The 20,457-nt window shown below is 37.6% G+C and overlaps 1 protein-coding gene across 1 annotated transcript in view; it reads right to left on the bottom strand.

Moving 5' to 3' along the window:
• LOC126249251 (titin-like) overlaps positions 1–20,457 on the bottom strand; it is a 640,870-nt gene that overhangs the window by 142,671 nt on the left and 477,742 nt on the right. Inside the window, exon 12 of the mRNA XM_049950908.1 lies at positions 3,434–3,583. Within this exon, the coding sequence (XP_049806865.1) occupies positions 3,434–3,583 (150 nt within the window). The remainder of the gene's footprint in view (positions 1–3,433; positions 3,584–20,457) is intronic.

The following is a 20,457-nucleotide window of genomic DNA, read 5'->3' as shown; positions in this document are numbered from 1 at the left end:
TTACGTCCAAACTCATATGAGGTCATGCATCTCCATTGCCAGAAGAACTCTGTTCAAGCAGGTGATGGATGGACATCAATGAATGTATCACAAGAACCACCTATAACTAGTGTCCATAAGTTATGTACAGTGATTCAGCAGTCAAGGATCAAGGTGGTTCCATAATACTTTCTCCACACCACAATGTATCATCATACTCACCAGGGCAAAAAGAGATGCTACATATTACCAGGTACATGTGCCAACCACTGATAAACGTATAACAAGCTTATTATTTAAAGTGCTACGTTAGTTAAAACACAGAAAGTCAGTTATAATCTAACATAAGGAATTGTTTTACCTTAAATAATTCAAGAAAGACATGAACCATGAGCACTTCATTAGTACGATAACATCTACACTGCCAGAAAAAAATGCAACACCCTCAATGACAAAGTCATTTTATTGACAAGTGAGGTGACAGGTAATACATCACTGCAGAATTGTAGGGAACAAATTCAGACCAAACAAAACACATGTCACATTAAAGGGTGCCCAAATGATTACATCAATACACAATCCACCCCGTCTGGTGGCAACACAGGTGTGTATTATCATGTGCAAACAATAATAAAGATGCAAAATGGCATCCTTCACTAGGTAGACCCAAGCATATAGCACCTTTTATTGCAATTTGACAATGGTTCTTGCAGGCCCTGGAGAACGAGTCAATTCCCACTTCATCAAGTCCAATATGTGTTCAATTTGTGAGAGATATGGTGATCTTGCTGGTCAGACAGTTGTACACCTCAAAGAGCACCTTTTGTCATATCAGCTGTATGTGGGCAAGCATTACCTTTCTGTAAAAGCACACCACCTTCTTGTTGAAGAAATGGCAGTAGCATAAAGATAACACCTTGTGCAATGTAACAGGCACTGGGTACTTTGTCCTTCAGAAACACCATATGTGACTGACAGTTGTAACTGACAGTCCCCACACCATAAAGCCTGGGATGGGAACTGTGTGCCATGGGCAAGTGAATTCGGGAACAGGCAGCTCACCAGGTCTATGCCATATATGTATACATCCATCACCTGCATACGTACAGAACTTACTCTCATCACTGAGGACAATAGAGTGCCATTACACTCTGCAATCAACTCTTTCACGGCACCAGAGTAGCTACGCTTGGTGGTGTCATTGTGCCAGTGGTAGCCTGATAAGAGGCACACATGATATTAATCCTGCTGCAAACAGACGGTTCCCAATGGTCTCTGCTGACACAACAGGTGCAATATGTGTTCAGATTTCATCCCTGGATGATGTTTGGTTGGCCACCACTGCTCACACAGTGTGTCAGTCTTGACATGTGTCTGTGCTATGCAGATGTCCAGAACCTGATGTAAGTGTATGGGCATGTTCCACAGACTACTGTTGATAGCAGCTACACACCACTGACACATTGTGCTCAATGTGGGCAGCACTCTATCAATATGTCCATCCGGCTTCTTGCACACAATGCGACCCCTTTTTGAATGGTTGAAGCAGCTCAACAGGAGTATCTACTCCATCGTGGGACATGATTGTACCCTAGAATGAATGTTGCAAACACCACACACCTTTAAACTCAGCACAATTACCGCCTGCACAGTCAAAACAGAGGGTGCACAGACAGGCCTCCTGGGCACCATCTGATTGATGATGATGATGACGGATGAATCATTAACATTACAACCTCTCAGTATCCACATATTACACCCTGCTGCTCCTGACCACATTTTTTTTCTGACAGTGTACATTCAGCCATAGTTCTTCAAACAGGCACCAAGCACCTTACTGTCATATTGATTTATTTAGTTCAGAGTTTCCTTTGGCTTAAGTGTCAGCTTCACTTTGGAAAGTATTGACTTTTATCTTTCTAAAATCCTTTTATTTCCACAAACTCTCTTGGGGAGATATTAGTTCACTGAGCATAAATATGAATGATTGGAAGAGATTGATTCCTTGAGAATGTGACAAAATAATATTTTTCTTTCCAAGTTACAAAGAGCTGATGGAGGTTACTAGATAGTAAACTTCCCTTTGAATAAAACAACAATGCTTATTTGGGCTAAAAATTACTTCTATAATTACGTGAAAACTGCACTGAATTAAAAATAAGCACTTTAATTGACGTTATTAGGAGAAATTTCAGTGTAGAAAAATTAAGAAACAAACCAAAAGGAAATTGCTACAGTAAAAATGAAACAGAAACAAATATTCTGGATAGATAAGAAGAGTCAGAACCAATTATTTGGCTGTTGGTCATGGCCCAGATTGATTTAACAGTTTAGCTTTGAAAAATATATCTCACAGCAATGGAAATAAATTCAGCTTATATAGTTTATACTTCGCTAATATAATTAATTGTGCCAAAAGTTACTAACAAAATTAAAGTTGTGAAACTAATATATGTGAATTCCGTTGTAGATAAAAGTTTACTGATCACATAAACATAACTAGCCTCATTTAAGCACTTAACTTTTCTTAAAATTTAAATAGAAGTGGGCCTGTAGCCACTTTAAATGTGAAACTCCATTAATTATTCTTAAACATTTTGCAGGAATAATGGTAATATAGCATAACAGAAATCAAACAGTAGTGGGTAAGTTGCTTGTTGGAGTATCAGCATGCAAACATGCAGAAGTCTTGTTACTTAACACTTAGTTTGTAAGGGCAAATGATGTCACACAGACTGCTGCAAATTATGTCACACAGACTGCTGCCAATTCCAAGTGGTATACTATGATTAGGCATCAAAACAGTTCACGATATTTTTGTAAGAGAATTGGAATCCCTGCTCTAGATGACTTTTCTGTAATTTTAGGTTACCTCTTCTGTGAGAGTATGTGACTGTATAATGTTAGCAGGAGTTAATTTAAGTATTAAATTATCAGTTACACACTTACATTTAATTTTTCATTCCTATTTGTTGTATACAGGATGTGTATATAGGTATATGTAATTATTTGTGTTATTATAATATGTATTTTTATATCATGAAACAGTGTAATGTTATTTTCTTTCTTGATGAGTTCTTATGTCTTCTAACATATCCAGGAAATGATTAACAAATAAATAAGAAAAAATTCACTGCTGGACTTGTTGAAATGATAAATCAGTCACCAAGACTTCGTTATGGCTTAAATATTTGCTCTGATCTTTGGAACAGTCATTTGACAGACTGTAATTGAGTATCACTTGATTGCACACAACTTTTGTGGATACTGTGATAAATTAGCTTTCAATCACATGTTCAATCTACACAGACACAGATTTTCTATGATAAAAGAAAATTCATTTCCATATTTTTGAAAACAACTTATTAATGTAATGTAGATGCATATGGGCCTGAATACTTTTATATAGTAGATTGTCCTATTATAATTAATTATAACACCTTAAATTACTCACTTGGGCGTGGCCGCCGCTCTGTATGAACTGGTCCATTAACCTGGCCCTTATGAACAGCTGCAAGTGGAGCACTAGAGACAGGTGCCCTCGGTTGTCGCTTTGGTGAACGATTTTCAACGCTGACCCCTGGGCCCACGGAGTGAGAACGAACTAAAAGTGAAGTCCATACACAACTTATAGAATATCAATATCAGTATATTCAGTCTACTCTTAATCTTGCTATTTCCACTTAGATACAAAGTATCAACACCCTGAGAAAAATTTGAAATTTAGAAACACTAATTGTTGCAACTAAAACCTTTTTCTTGTGTAGTTGATAAACATATAAAATAATGCTTTAAAACTGTCCTTCATTTACTTATTTCTACTCTCCTCCCCTCAGATATCAAATAATAAATTCTAAATAATGAATATCAGCTGTAGAAAGAACATTGTTGACTGAAGTTTTATTTCATAATACATTATGACTAAATTATTTTTAAGTACAGAATTACAATGTATTTTAACGTTCATAGTTCTGTATATTTAAATTCACTTTATTAAATATGAATTGCCTGTATCACACTAATTAGCCCAGTCATGAATAAACATTCTAGAATTTTTTTTTTAAATTGTTGCACTACCTTGAGGATTGGTTCAAATGGCTCTGGGCACTATGGGACTGCTGAGGTCATCAGTACCCTAGAACTTAGAACTACTTAAACCTAACCAACCCAAGGAAATCACACACATCCATGCCTGAGGCAGGACTCAAACATGCGACTGTAGCGGTCACGCGGTTCCAGACTGTAGTGCCTAGAACCGCTCGGCCACCCCGGCTTGCTACCTTGAGGATTATTTCACTATCAATCTGTGGAGTCAACACTAAATTTAAGACTATTATTTCTTGTACTGTGTTGTGGTTTTCAGTCCAAATACTGTGTAAATACTGTAATTTATATCCATTTGGAACTGCTCTCCATATTCATCCATCTACAATTTTTACCCCTCATGCTTCCCTCCACTATCAAATTGACAGTTCATTTATGTCTCAGGATGTGTCCTACCAATTAATCCCTTCTTTTAGTCACGATGTGCCATAAATTTATTTTGTCCCCAGTTTGATTCATTACCTCCTCATTAGAGAAATGATCGACCCATCTAATGTTCATTCTTCTGTAGCACCATATTAAAAAAAAACTTCTATTCTCTTCTTGTATGAACTGCTTATTGTCCACATTTTACTTCCATACAGGGTTACACTCAAGACAAATACCCCCAGAAAAATCTTCCTAACTCTTACATTTATAGTACATAGTAACAAGTTCCTGCTTTTCAGAAATAATTTTCGTGCTATACCCAGTCTATATTTTGTACCCTCTCTACTTTGGCCATCAAGAGTAATTTAACTGTCCAGATAGCAAAGATCCGCTACTATTTTTAGTGTTTCACTTCCTAATACAATTCCTTAGCATCACCTGAGTTAATTCAACTACAACCTTTGTTTTACTTCTGTCTTCTACGATAAATTTTGCATCAGTATTGATTTGCATGTTCTTACATTTATCAAGAACCCAAACCAATCTTCCCCGAGGTTGGCTTTTATCAATTTTTCTATTCTTCTAGTAATCATCCCTGTCAGTGTTTTTTAACCATAACTTATTAAACTACTATTACAGTAATATTCACCTGAAATTCTAAATATTACATTGTTCTTGAAGTCTGCTGGTAGTTTACCTATCACATAAATCATGCCTCCTAGATCAAATAGTTCTGTCCTGACATATTTTCCCAAGGACCTCAATAATTTTGATGGATTGCCATCTACTCCCAGTGCATTTTTTTTATTTAGGTCTTTTAGTGCTCTGTGAAATTCTCCTTTTAGTATCATATCTCCTTTTCCTTTCTATAATAGTTTGTTTCTGTAATAGGTTTTTCTATTGTATAACCCTCTACATATTCCTTACACATTTCAACATTCCCTTCTTTGCTTAGTACTGGCATGCCATCTGAGCTTTTAACATTCATTCAGGTGCTTCTATTTTCTCCAAAAGATTCTTTAATTTTCCTAAAGGTCTGTCGTTCTCATTGTCAAGCATACTTCTGCACTTTTGCATTTATCTTATACCAATTTCTGCTTTGCCATTTTGTGCTTTCTGTCAGTCTCATTTTTAGATATAATTAATCCCTTCTGCCTGCTTTACTTGTTGCAGTTTTATATTTCGTGCTGTTGTTAGTAAAAAACAATACATCATGTATTATGCAAGGGTTTCTACTGGGCTTTGTCTTTTTTGCTTAGTTGGCAGAATTCATGAGTAAATTTAATTAATACTTCCATTTTGTAGCAGTAAGGGCTGAGTCTCATAAAATTAGATCATAGATAACAAAATGAATTACAGTGTCTAGCATTAAGAAGACTGAACTGCATATGGAGACAAAAGTTAATTGAAACCCTGAATTTCTTAAATATGTAAGCACATACAAAAAAAGTTTGACAAAAGTCATTAACTAGCAAAGCATACATCAAACAATAGATTCATTTTAAATGCTAAAAACAAATCAAAAGCTTTTTGGTCTGTTATAAGAAGTTAAGTTGGCAATGAAATTGATAGAAAATGTCCCTCTAAACTAATAATAAGAGGTAGAGCTGTTACAGAGCCCTGTGCAATATGTGAATCCTTCAATGACTTATTCATTAGCTGTGATGAAACTGGTGACTGCGCACCACCACATACAAATTCTAATAAGAAAGAAAGAAATTGCTCAGATTTTAAGTTTTCCTATGTTTCAAACTCTGATGTTATGAAAATCATAATGTCCCTAAAAAAATTAAACTCAGTTGGTCAGGATGAGGTTCCCATTAAAATAATAAAAACAGTCTGTCATAGTATTGCATATCCACTCTCCCTCATAATCAATCAGTCTTTTGATGAAAGATGTTTTCTAGATAAATTCAAGTATGCCAATGTTTGGCCAATTTATAAAAAGAGCAAACAAGATAAAGTGAGGCAAAAAATGAGGAAAAATCTCATTGTTACTGATTATTTCAAAAATATTTGAATGGGCTTCATGTGATAAGACAGCAAATTATAATTCATCCCACAGCACTATTTTACATAATCAGTATGTTTTCAGGTAAGCCTGCAGCACAACCTTATCCATACATGAACTGATCACAAAAGTTATCAGCTGTCTTGGTAACAGAACATTTGTATCATATATCTTTTGTGAGCTTACCAAGGCCTTTAACACTGTAACTCATGACCTGCTTCCCCAAAATTGACAAGCTATGACTTTCAAGGAATATCTGTTACTTGGCAGATAGAAAACGAAGAGTACTTGTTAATAGAAGTGGTAAGAAATACACACAATTACACATTTCATAAGGTTCAATATAAGCACCAATACTATTTTTGTATTATATTATCTTTGCCATGCCAGATTCAATTCAATACTATCCATTATGCAGATGACTCAATGCGAATAGTCTGGTGTAAAACCTATGAAGACTTAATCCACCATATTGCACAGATACTTGAAGGAGTAGAGGCATGGGTCAAATACAATAATTTGGAATTAAACTTTGCAAAAACAGATATTGTTCTTTTCACTACAAAACAAACAGCACAATGTATAAGTGAATAAGCTCTATGGACGAAAAATAGAACACTGGAAATTGTATCAAATTCCTTGGTGTAGTAGTTAATAAAAATATAATTTGAAATCTCATTGACCAATAATCATCTGTGACTGTTTTAAAAATATGAAAAGGTTTTCAAGTACCACAAACAGTCACAATATTTATTGATTACTAAATTATTTACTAAATTATTTATCACCTAAAAACATGTCACTATATAAATAATTTAGTACTCAACAAATTTTTTGACTGGTAGTGATACTTGAAAATCTTTTCATAATAAAAATATGTTGTAGAGTTACCATGTGGACAGCACACTGATTCAACTGAAGTCTCACATATGTCAGAATGTCTCATATCGAGTCACTGATTTAACCATAACAAAACTGTATATTATGCATATTTTGTTTCAGTAGTTTTGTATAGTATAATTCTCAGTGGGTCTGATAAAACTAATCCACTAAGCTTTCAGACTACAAAAAAGATCATCCAAGCCATGATGAGAGATAAAAAGAAACAATACTCCAAGCAAACCTTTACTTAAAAAGCTACAGCTAATGTCCATTCCAAGCATGTATACAACTGAGATTCTTGTTTTCACAAAGAAAAACCCACAACTTTTTGAGGGGCACTGATTCTTGCATCAGTATGAGGCTAGACATAGAGAGATTTACATGTTGCAAAATTGCTTGAATGACAACCATGTAAAATAATATGTGTCTATAGAAGTAATGTCACATGTATTATAACCCCTGATTATTTTTCAATGGTAGTTGTGTAAAGTAATACCTGTCTGAAGAAGTAACAACATAAGTTTTATAACCTTAGATTAAATTTATTAATCTGCATTCTGCTTTAGAATTGATAAGCCACCTCTGTCACAATCTTCAACTGTATGAGGCATGTTATGTGATAGTAAAAAATTCATTTTATCTGACTGATTCATTTGACCCTATGCTGCCTTCACTATTTCATCTACCAAAGCTACCCATCCATCTTCTTTTGGATAGCTTTCCCCTGTTGCAGCCAATCATTGCCTAATACTTCCTTTGAAAACCTCAACAAACCCTGATTTTATTTATCCAGTTCTCATCTTCTTATTTTCATACATTTCTGCAGTTTCTTTAGCTTTTAATCTGCAGTTCATAACCACTACATTATCTTTGATGATTTTTAAACAAAGCATTAGCAATGATTAAATTATTCTGTGTCCAAATTTCTACCAGGTGGCTTCCTTCTTCATTCCTTTCTCCTAGTCTATGCTCTCCCACTATTTTTCCTTCTCTTCCTTTTACTGCTATCAAATTCCAGTTCCCCATGACAAGTAAATTTTCTTCTCACTTAGTGACATAATGAAATTTTTTATCTCAGTATTCATTCTTTCAGTCTCTTCATCATCTGTGGATCTAGTAGGCATACAAATTTCTCCATCTTGAGATATAACTGGATCATTAGGAGAACTGTATAATGAAAAACTCAATACTAGATTTATATAGGAGTAGAAAACATACTTTTCAAGTGAATTTTTCAATACTTGTGTTTAATACATTGTATCTCTGTTATTTTTATCTACATTTGCAATTATGTTTCATACTGCCACATATATTAATTGCTGTTTAATATCATTTAAAGTAATTTAATGAGCTGTAGACAGCAAAGTTCGTCATCTCATTTCACATACTAAATTATAAAATTATACAGATCAAAACTTTGTTTACATCTATTTCAGTTCAGTTAATTTTTCAGTGACAAATCCAGGAAATCAGAAATTTGCTAATTTTGTGGTGACTGCTGGTGGCAGATTGGCTATCAAGAGTCTGTCTAAGCTATTCCCACATCAGCTTGCTGCACCGCTATCTCCATTTTCACTGCCTCAGCAGCCTGTGAATTTTGTTTATCTGCATGCAATGCAATGTTCCACTCACTCATCCATACTGTTTCCTACAAACTACTTGAACTGTTCTCCAGTGACCATGATCATCCCATCTGCACTGATCAGGTTACCTTCCCTGCCAGCTGCACCATGTGTGACATGCAGACAATTTCCACCTGCCTCCCTTACCCAGGCCTCAGGTGGTACGTTGCATCCTCTGCCTACCTTGTCCACTGCTCTGTATCACAATTCCACTGCTGACAGCATTCCTCTTCAACTACCTAATTCTTCACCATCCACCAACAGCCCATACCCTATACTGTTCAAGAACAGCACATTCCTACAGGCAGAGTCCCCAGACCTCCCCAGCTGCAGAAAGAAAACACAAAAACATGGTTTGCCTCAGTGGGCATCTAGGACATTTATGGAATAATTGATGACAATGCTCATTTTATTTGTCTTATCAGTCACGTCCATGATCATATAGAACTTATTAGGGATTTGCTTCTCAACCTGCCTACTCAACGTAAATAGGTCATTGCAAAGTCTCTCATCATTGAGTACCTGTCACACCCTCTGCCGGAGGTTATGCATCACATCCTCTGTGAGATACAACTACATGACAGAACACCTTTGAAGCTGTGGTGGCACCTTCAAGTGTAGGTTGGTTCAGAGGACATGCCTCATGTTGCCTTGTGGTCACTCCAGCTCATCAGACATCCACTGACCTGCAACTTCAGTTACTTTCACAAACCACCCACACAATGGAATCCAAACTTCGGTTGGCAGATCAGGCATATCATATCATCTGCCTTCGACAGCTTCTCCCTACTGTTGACTTTTTGTCTACATCTAAGGTTGGCAAACTTCAGTTGGCAGATCAGGCATATCGTATCATCTGCCTTTGACAGCTTCCCCCTACTGTTGACTCTTTGTCTACATCTAAGGTTGGTAACAGTACTCTTGCTTTCTGCCTATCACCTCCATGTCCAGCTGTTGGAGCTGAACAAGCTACCTCCCTGCCACCTGTTGGACTGCCGCTGGCACCTCCTACTCAATCCTCTATGAGACTCCCCTCCAACCTGACCTGAAATGCAGCAGTTACCTCAACATGCTGGCTGATTTAGATGCTACAGTTCATGGTGATGTTACAGTGTGACATTACTCACTCAGTTGTCCAACATAGTGGCTCCTCCCAGAAGCAGAAACTACATCTTGGACTCTGCCAGAAACCTTCCATTTCTGGTTGACACTGGGGCAGATGCCAGCGTCAGTCTCCTCTCCTGCACACCTTCAAGCTTTCTCTTTACAAGGCTAGTTATTTGTGCTGCCAATAACTACAACATTACTGACCATGGTGCTGCTGAACTCAGTCTCCAGCTTATGCTGAAGCTACAATTCCCTTTAACCTCCTATGTTACCAATGTCGATGGCCTGGTCCTCAGAATCAATTTCCTCTAGCGTTTTAGTCTCTCTCCCAACCTGAATTTGGCCACCTTACCCTATCACACAATTGTCACCAGCATTCCCAGCTCCTTTGCCCCCTCCAGACCCTCCCCTCTGGGTCAGTGTGGCTCCTTTTTTCATGCTACATCTGAGTGCTCCCGTTTGACAGCTAACCTTGTCAACTCACTAGCTGAACTTGTGACACAGAGCTGTGAGATCAATGCCCTCCATTCCAACAGCAAAGTTCTCCATCAACTGATTACCAATGCATCATCCAACCTGGCAGGTGCTCTCCACATGGTCAATGACCTCACTACATCATGGCTGTTTCACATCACTGGTTCAGCCTCCATGCCCACTGCTCCCTTGCCCCCAAACATGCTTCATACAACTTAGGTCAGTGACACTCAAACTATTAATTTTTGTGTGATCTGGCACTTTCATCTCATGCTGATACACTTGTGTTCCCCCATGTACTCAACTACTCTCATTGGTGCAATCACAAATGGTACCTGTCATAGATTAACCACTCGAGAAGGCCCTCCAGGTCATTACAAGGCTAGGTGCCTAACCTCTAAGAAACTTCTTCATGTCAAAGCAGCCATTCACAAACTATTAAATGGAAAAATTGTGCATCCATTCAATAGAAACCGGTCATCACCCATTCATCTAGTCCCTAAGAAGGATGGTTCATTCCAGTTGTGCTGTGACTACACAAGCTCAACGCTCATACCATTACTGACAACTACCCTATTCCTCACATACAAGACTTTGCTCAACAACTCAATGCCACATGGATTTCATTTTGATTGACTGTTGCAAGGCATATCATAAGATCCCTATGTACAAAGACACCATAACAAAAACATCTATCATTACGCCTTTTGGCTTGTCTGGATACTGCCTTATGCCATAGAGTTTCAAGAATGCTGCTCAGATGTGGCAACAGTTTCTTGACTATGTTCTTTTTTCCCCTGCCTTTTTGCTACTCCCATCTTGATGACATTCTCTTCTACTCCACCTCCACCAAGGAGCATGTGCAACACTTAACATAGGTCCTTAAAGCAATTTCCAACCATGGTATGGAGATTAACCATGACAAATCACAATTGTGCCGCTATAGTGTTACTATCCTTGGTTACATCATCACTGCTGCAGGAACCCATCTGATGTAGCACCATATCACATTTACCAATGGCCTGCCATTACAAGAGGCCTACTGTGATCTGTGATGATACCTTGAAATGGTAAATTTTTTCTAGTGCTATATACCTCATGCTGCTTCTCTCCAGGCCCTGTTGACAGATACTTTGTTGGGCAAGAATACTTTTGGGTTGTGGAAAGTGCAGTGGTCCAATGACATGATCCACACATTCAACACTCTCAGGACTGCCCTTGATGAAGCAGACACTTTCAAGACTGCCCTTACTAACGCCATTACACTCACCACCTGCTTTCTAATGCTCACTTCACTATCATGACCAACGTGAGTGAATCATCGGTCAGTGCCATTCCTCAGCAACACGTCATTAATATAACCCAAACTCTCCATTTTTTTCAGAAAAACTACCCTTCTCAGTTCAAGTGGTCAGCATTTGTCCGGGAATTCCTCACGGTCTATGACGCCATGCAATACTTCCAAGAGGACACTGAAGGACGTGAAGTTACGATCTTCACCGACCACAAACCATTCACGAATGTGGTCCATAACCCTGCCAATGATCTTCCCCTGCAATGTTTCCATCATATGGACCTCACTGGTCAATACACCACATTTGTCCATTACATCAGGGGGACTGATAACATTGTCACTCATTAGCTTTCATGTGTGCATGCCATTTCTTCTCTCTTGGACTTGAATGAACTAGCATGCCTGCAGATGGATGACACAGACATTCAAAATCTGCAAGATGCTACCTCTGTGTTGACAGTGGAAACCTGCTGTCTTATCAGCTCTTCATGTCCAGTGTTATGGGTACTCTCTGTCCCCTGGTCCTGGCCTCCCTCCAGTGTATGGTTTTTTCAGCCACTCATGATCTGACACACCAAGGAATTAAGGCTACCATGTGCCTTGTGACAGGACATTTCATCTGGCCTGGAATAAAAAAGGATTGCCGCTTTTGGACATGCGCCTGATTACCTTTCAAGCATAGTTAGGTTGGTCATCCCCCTCTAGGAAAATTCAGGATACTGAAAAAACAGTTCCATCATGCACACCTTAATCTCGTGGGTCTTCTTCTCCCTTCAAAAGGTTTTAGGTACATACTATCAGTCACTTATCTGCCAGCAGATGGGTGAAGGCTGTTCCCTCTCAGAAATATCTGCCAGTTCAGTCACATGAGCCTTTGTCACTACATGGCTCTTCCACTTTGGTTGTCCCTCTTCTATCATGACTAACCAAGGGAGACAATTTAAGCCACTTCTCTTTACCAGGTTATGTCTCCTGTGTGGTGTTAAAAAGTTCCACATGACCGCATACCATCCCCACAAAAATGGACTGGTCAAGCGTTGGCACCGCACCCTTAAAGTGGCCCTCATGTGTCACTCAGACTCCTTGTTAGAGACCTTTTTGTGAGTGTTTCTCAGCACCTGCACAGATGATCAAAACTCTCCTGAGCCAAAATCTTATATAGCAAGCCTTTGACAATCCCTGCTGAGTTTGTTGAAGACCCCAAGCTCTCTTCCCCTGCCATTCTCTCCAGCTCAGTCGAGCATATCCACTCTCATATTGACGACATCTACACTCCACCTCCACATGCTCACACCATACCATGGCTTTTTGTACACAAAGACCTAGAACACTGTGAGTTTATTATGCTCAGAGATTACACAGTCCGGATAGCATTATGGCCTCCATATTCCAGCCCACACAGGATAGTTTGGTGCACAAGCAATGGTTTAGACATTTTCCAGATCTGGAAGCAACAGACTGTGTTGCTTAACAAAATTAAACCCACTTGGACTCTTGATGAGGACCCTCTGTTGATATCCAATTCTGAGATGTCATCCATGGACATGCCTTCCTCCGTGTGCACCAACAAATTGTCTTCTGAGTTCACCTATCCCTGTGTATCCATTGATGCCAGTGCTACACATGATGACTCCCTGCTGGATGACTTGTCCTCTCCCTGTGTGATCTCTATACCATTATGTCCTCACTCTTCTCCTAGTGTTGCCATCATCACAGCTGACATACCTACATATTACATCAAGGATCTCTCCCTCCAGCTCTGAGATGGCACCCTCTTTATTCTCCATGCTCCTCTACACTTGCTTGATGATTCAGCAACCATACACATCATTCTTCTCCGCTCTTTCCAGCTTCCACATGCTGGTAACGAGGACAATATTGTGGCTTCCCTCGACAACAAAGGTTACCTCTTTATAGCTGTCTCACTCATCACACATCCTCCTTCTACGGCACATGATCCGACAATCCCTCTCTCTTAAGCAGGCCGAACTCTGCATCCTCCTCACTGGCTAAAGGATTATGTATCTCCTGGATATGCGACTTCACACCACCTTTGGCATCAAGAAATGGTACAGTCATCTCTCCCTCATGGGCCTGCCATGACACAACTGGTCACACTATCTTGTACACCTCCTCACCAAATGCTGACTGGATACCACTCCACCCTATCAACCCCAGTGCCAGCTCTTCATTTCCTTCCCCATGCTCCACAATTCCAGGAGATGGGGAGCTCTGTAGTGACAGTTGACAGTGGATCGACTATCAAGAGTCTGCCTAAACTGCTGTGAATCTGAGTGATATCATCTTTGACACAGTATGTTTCTCTTGCCATAATGCTCAATGGAGATTTATGAATTTGTATCATTGTACTGTAATAAATTTGCTTTGTTACTTAAAATGGTTATGCATAATTATATTCTCCAAATGCAGTGCCTCATTCCCATAATGTAATACAATTTTTGAAAAAGCATACAAATGTACACTACACAAATCTCTAGAAAATAAGGAACAGTAAACCAACATTGTTGATCATTCAAAATAAAAACATTTCAATCTTTCACAACCTTTAGCATGATTTTAAAGACATCTTTATGTATAAATTAATAATACATCAGCACTGGAAAGTTTGGGAAGAAAGTCAACTGAAATACACAAACTTTTTGTTAGAATTTGTAGATTTCAAAGGAAATTTTTCAGACATAAAATTTAACGAACCTCCATATACAAAAAAATTAATGTTTAACAAGACAAATATTTCAAATGCTGTATTTTCTTTGTTTAAGTGGAACTTGCTTACACACTTAAAACTTGTGAATATATAAACTATAGTCTACTAATAATAAAATTATAAAACTGTCATGTCTATCTGTTTGAACACACTAATCTCCAAAACTACTAGGGATTTTCACATTTAACTTAAGAGTAGCTTGGTGCAACATATAGGCTTTATTTCATCAAAATCAGATCATGGAGAAAACAGCTACTGAGATTTAAGGTTTTATCTATAACCAGCATGTCTGTCTGTTTGAATATGCTAATCTCCAATACTAATAGACAAACTTTTGTGGGGTTTTCACAGGTAACTTGAGCATACATTGTGGCAAAATATAGGCTTTATTTAATCAAAATTGGAACACGGGAATAAAAAGATATTGTAATTTACAGTTTTATCTAAAACCACCATGTCTGTCTCTTTGAATACATGAATCTCCAAAACCACTAGATGAATTTTTATGGGGTTTTATAGGCAACTTGAGTGTAGCCTGGAGCAAAATAAAGGCTTTATTTTATGAAAATTGGAACACATAAAAAAAGGTATTAAAATTTAAAATTCTGTTTAAAATCATCTGCTCAGCTTGCTAGTTCAGATGTTTAGTCATCACTATGTAGTACACCAAAGAAGCAATAGATTATGCCATTAGTTTCTTAGTACACAACCAGATGGTGGTGTTAGTGGTTTTTTTTTTTTTTTTAAATCAATGACAGATATATTTTGGGAAGTTTATGTCAGTGTGGCCGTCTTATCTTTATGAACACAAGCTAACAGTGAATTTACTTGGATAGGATATATGGATTTACTGATTTTTCTTTTTGTATTAAAAACTTAATGACACTGCTTTGCTTCTTCAACAGGTTTTATTTATATTCTTTGTTAGAAAAAACAACAAGTTTATTAAGCTTGCTTTGTGATTTGTGTGCTAGCTCACTGTATTTTTATTTCATTTTGTTTATGAATAAAAATGCCTAGAAAACACTCATGCCTTTCTGTATACACTGGAATGGCTAAAAGACTTAAGTCTACGTCTGAAGAATCCAATGAAGATTATGAAGTGAGACTTGCTGCTGCACAAGAACATGATGCTTTAATTTGCTTTTTGGTAGCTCCTTCCAAAAGTGAGGCAAGATATAACTTTGCTTGAGAGCATAGTGTGTTATCTCATTTTTAGAACTGTTCACTCACACAGGGTAAAAGTTACTTGTCTTCAGTGTAACATCATGGAAGTTGAAATCTTGATGGGAAGTGGTGCAGGAAAGTGAGTTTTTGCACCAAAATTCTGGTTATTGCAAGCAATTTACCATTTAACTTTAAACATGTACAATTCCCAGTGAGCTTATGTTATGCTATGAGCATAAACAAAGCACAAAGCCAGACACTGCATTTTGCAGGCATGGAACTTAGTGTCAGCTGTTTTCCACATAGCCAACTTTACATGGCAGAGAGCCTCGTTAGTAAAACGATCAAGCTCTTTGCTCATCCCCCCAATCATACTACCTCAAAAGTTATATACAAAGAAGCTTTGTAAGTCAAAAATAAATTAAATTCTATGTGTATGAAGTATCGGTTACAGCTATAATTAAGTACCTGGACAGGTTTTGCAGGTAGTTCTTCATTATAATTATGTAAATGTAAAACTGGCAGTAATGTAAAAAAAATTCTGATTGTTACTCATTTATATCAGGGCCAGTGCCAGGTCAGTTTGTGAAACCATTATGAGTAGTAATTTTTGGGGCAATTTGAAGAAGTTATTTATGATCTTTTCTTTCCAAAATATATATATGGCCCAAATTTCTCGCTCATCCACAACAATATGCCATCTTCAAAAGTTAAGTATTTAATGAATTCTCCACACTCCTCCTTTCATAACTTTATGTGCTAAAATAATTTCATTGAGTTAATAGCAGTGATAAAGCTGTATGTTTTGTTTGAATTGGGAGGTTATCTCAAAATCTTGACAGACACCCCTCTGATGTGGTTGCACTTATGGTATGAAGCACACAAGGTCCAAGGTTTTTGTGTAAAATATGTACTCTATATTACATTTTTCTCATGTTTTACCTCCACAAGGATGATGTCATCACTATGGACTTATAAAATGAACACCATATTTAATATGGTCCCATCTATACTAGATAAAAAAAAGATAAATAAATAATAAAGATATATACCACACAAAATATTTAAAAAAGGAAATCAAATATTGGCAAACACATGTGAAATACACAATAAATGAAGAAAAAATATGGTAAGAAATATAATATTGATAGCAAACAAGTTAGTGTGTCTCTAAAATATAAAGAGGGAAGCTATTTGAACAATAGACACATCTCAAATGATACATTAAACCAATTGCAGTTCCCTCGACAGAAAAAAGTACAACTTAATTCTCACAATTAGTGCAAACGTCTTATTGGGAAACTGTACAAAATTGTGAAAGAAAGATGGCTAAGAATTCAACACACAAATGAGAAAGAAATTGATGAGTGGGACAAATTGATGAATGAAGAGTATCTTTTTTGAAATGTTTGATGTCTTTTCTCCCCAGCAATGAAGTGTTTAGCTTGACTCACAGAACAATACTAAAAGCACATTACTGTGATTTTAATGAATTTACTAAGCAGTACCATTCTGATATTCAAAGCTGTAGTGTACAGGACAATTATTTCCATTTCAGGTATGTCTTAAAATGTTTCCTCATCTTTATCATTGGGTTGAAGAGTCTATAACCACACAAATCATATGAGCTGAAAAGTAAATATTGAGACAGAACTGGTAAATTAGCTTTTCACTAAAAACTGTATCTCAGCTGTTTAGAATGCAGTAACTTGATCTGTATAAATGTCATCTCCCTGTTTCAAGAGTGGCTTACACAATTCAGCTTTTTATTTCTGTGGTGTTATGCATCTGTTCCTCAGGAATGAAAGAGCTCATTGTGTTTAAAATACTACAGTGCTCACACCCTTCTGTGGTAATTCATAAACAACCATTATGTGTAAAAGTATCATATTAGAATGAAACTCTCAAATACTTTGATATTTGGCCATATTGTCAATACCTCATACAGGGGATATTCCATGTCTGAGGTTAGGCAGGTAGTAGACTTTTTATGCGCAAACTGCCAAAGAATTTCTGTGTGCACCTCAATTATGGGAAAACCACTGCAACAGTGAACTACCATTGCCAATAATATTTTGATTGTAGGTTTCATCGTTGCCTGTCATGGAGTGTAACAGCAAATACATGGATCAAAGAATAGCAAATCACCTCAGGAAACAACAACTGGTGAGCAACTGTGACATCCAGAAACACCTTCTCATTATGGAGCACAGAAGCTGCCACCCCACATATGTACCTCTCACTTCCAGCACATCAGAGGCCACAAAGATAAGCATGAGAGCAAGGACAGCAACAATGCACGCGTACAGCACGGGAAAAGATCATCTGGATTTATGAGTTGTACAGATCGGAACTCGCTGATGGCTGTATGCAAGTATGTCAACAATATCACAAGGTAATACTTTTCAGTCACAAATAGAGCTCTATTTAGGGAGGTGTTGGATGTTTACATGAGTTGAAATGGGGCCCTGGACATGGGTGCAATCATCTCTCAACAGTGAACAATATAGGAACTACTGTCTAAATATGTGCATGCATTTGTTCACCTACAGCATCTTGAAGACATCTGTTACTTTAGTAAGCCAATGCTGCACTCAGACACTACTGAGTTTTGTTAGAGTGATCTGAGGAACCCTTCTGAAATACTTATGTGCTCACACTAAGGTCAACAGACTTATTGAATACAACTGGAATGCCACTGAGTGACACGTGCATGCCTTCAAGTCAGCGCCAACCAATGTCGAGAAGAGTTATAGACAGAGAATCAGCAGTCATAGCTTAGAGTTGCTCCCAAAAGATTTTGATCTCTCATGAAGTCTATGCCATGACAAATGGCCATCATTGTCATGTGAAATTAGATTCTATACAATAACAGGAATATGTCTGTAATCTAATTGTTGATGAGTGTGTACTAAGATTTCTTTCCTATCTACCACTATTGGATGGCATACATAATATGTAAATGACAATTGTTAATAATTTACCACAATGATGTAGAGGAAGCTGAGACAAACAGTTTGATATAGCACACTTGTGGCATATCAAGTTGTAAAACTATGTCAAACTAGCATAAAAAAAGCCACCTAAGCTACAGTGTACACACACCATGACATATCCTGAATATCTTTCACTTTAGTACTCTACTGGCCTAGTCGGTCAAAACTTTATACATTTTATTTCATTAACACTAGTACTTTAAACTTTCCCATGAGGCAATGAAGGAAAAAAGATCTTTGTAAATGCTATGCAAAAACTAATTATTTTTACAATTCAGTCTAAACTTAAGCCTTACAAGCACAGTACTCACATAGTAAGGATGCTAGACAAAACAATTGAATTATTAATTTTAAGTTATTAAAAGTCACAAAATGTTGAGGTAAAATTTACACAGAAACCAATTTTACAAATTGTAAGTCCAAGAACAGGGTGTGTTTAATATTCAAGGATGATTTTAGTGTGAAAAAGAAATGATGTTCAAATGTGTAAGACTGACTATGCTGGTTGTTTAAGAAGGCTGCTTTTGTTGGCCAGTTTGAGGTAGTTTACTGACTTGATAGACCACAAGTGGCCTCCATAAAATTGCTGATCTTGACCTCCTCTACACCAGTACAGTATGGTACATTGCAAACAGATATCATTTACATCCTGTATACAGGGTGAAGAAAAATTCATGCACTCAGACTTTGCAGTGCGATTCGTCACATACTATCAATAAAAAAAATTCTCCTGCACTTATTTCTGGCAATAAATGGACATTAAAGATTGGCAGTCTGGCAACACTGTAATCACATAGATGATAATTACCTCTGTCAGCAGACAGGAGGAGACCTGTGCAATTGGTGCAGTTGATAGCATTTTGGTTTAGCATGCAGGAGGTCCAGGGTTCAATTCTGGATGAAGGAGTACTTGTTTTTATTTGCCAATTTTATTCTGCATATAATACTGTAGAATGCATCATTTCTTCAGTCATACTTATCCAACATTTCCATGTATATGTTTAGAAATTACTTGTTTGTAAGGACACATTGCTAGTCCCATTGGTTATGTAAGGCCATAATGAAATGTAATGGACCTGAATATGGCATAAATAATAATTGGTACTAATCAATGGGATCACTGGGGAGTGGGGGTTACAGAAAACGGGTTTGATATCTAATAGATGCAGTGATGTGAAACAATTTGCATCCATGACATGGAAAAGGCTTCTTTAAAGGCTGACCAGTGAAAATGATTGTACTTTCATTCCTGTGTTCACATACTGTACCACACAGCCTACATTTAGCGAATAAAAACAAATATGCCTTGCCACAAACCTGAACCCTTGACCTCCTGCATACTAACCCAAAAGTCCGCAGCTCGTGGTCGTGCGGTAGCGTTCTCGCTTCCCACGCCCGGGTTCCCGGGTTCGATTCCCGGTAGGGGCAGGGATTTTCTCTGCCTCGTGATGACTGGGTGTTGTGTGATGTCCTTAGGTTAGTTAGGTTTAAGTAGTTCTAAGTTCTGGGGGACTGATGACCACAGATGTTAAGTCCCATAGTGCTCAGAGCCATTTGAACGAACTAACCCAAAAAGCTATCTGCTGCACCAACTGCACAGCATTACTCCTGTATCCTGACAGGGATAGTTATAGTACATGACTACAGTGTTGCCAGATTGCCAGTCTTTAACATCTATTTACTGCCAGAAATATGTGCAGGACAAAAATTTGTGAGTGACATTT

Source organism: Schistocerca nitens, chromosome 3 (assembly GCF_023898315.1).
Source record: "Schistocerca nitens isolate TAMUIC-IGC-003100 chromosome 3, iqSchNite1.1, whole genome shotgun sequence".
In the NCBI taxonomy this organism is placed as follows: Eukaryota; Metazoa; Arthropoda; class Insecta; order Orthoptera; family Acrididae; genus Schistocerca; species Schistocerca nitens.
The sequence above is the reverse complement of the archived record's forward strand: the minus strand, read 5'-3'. Positions and strand labels throughout refer to the sequence as shown.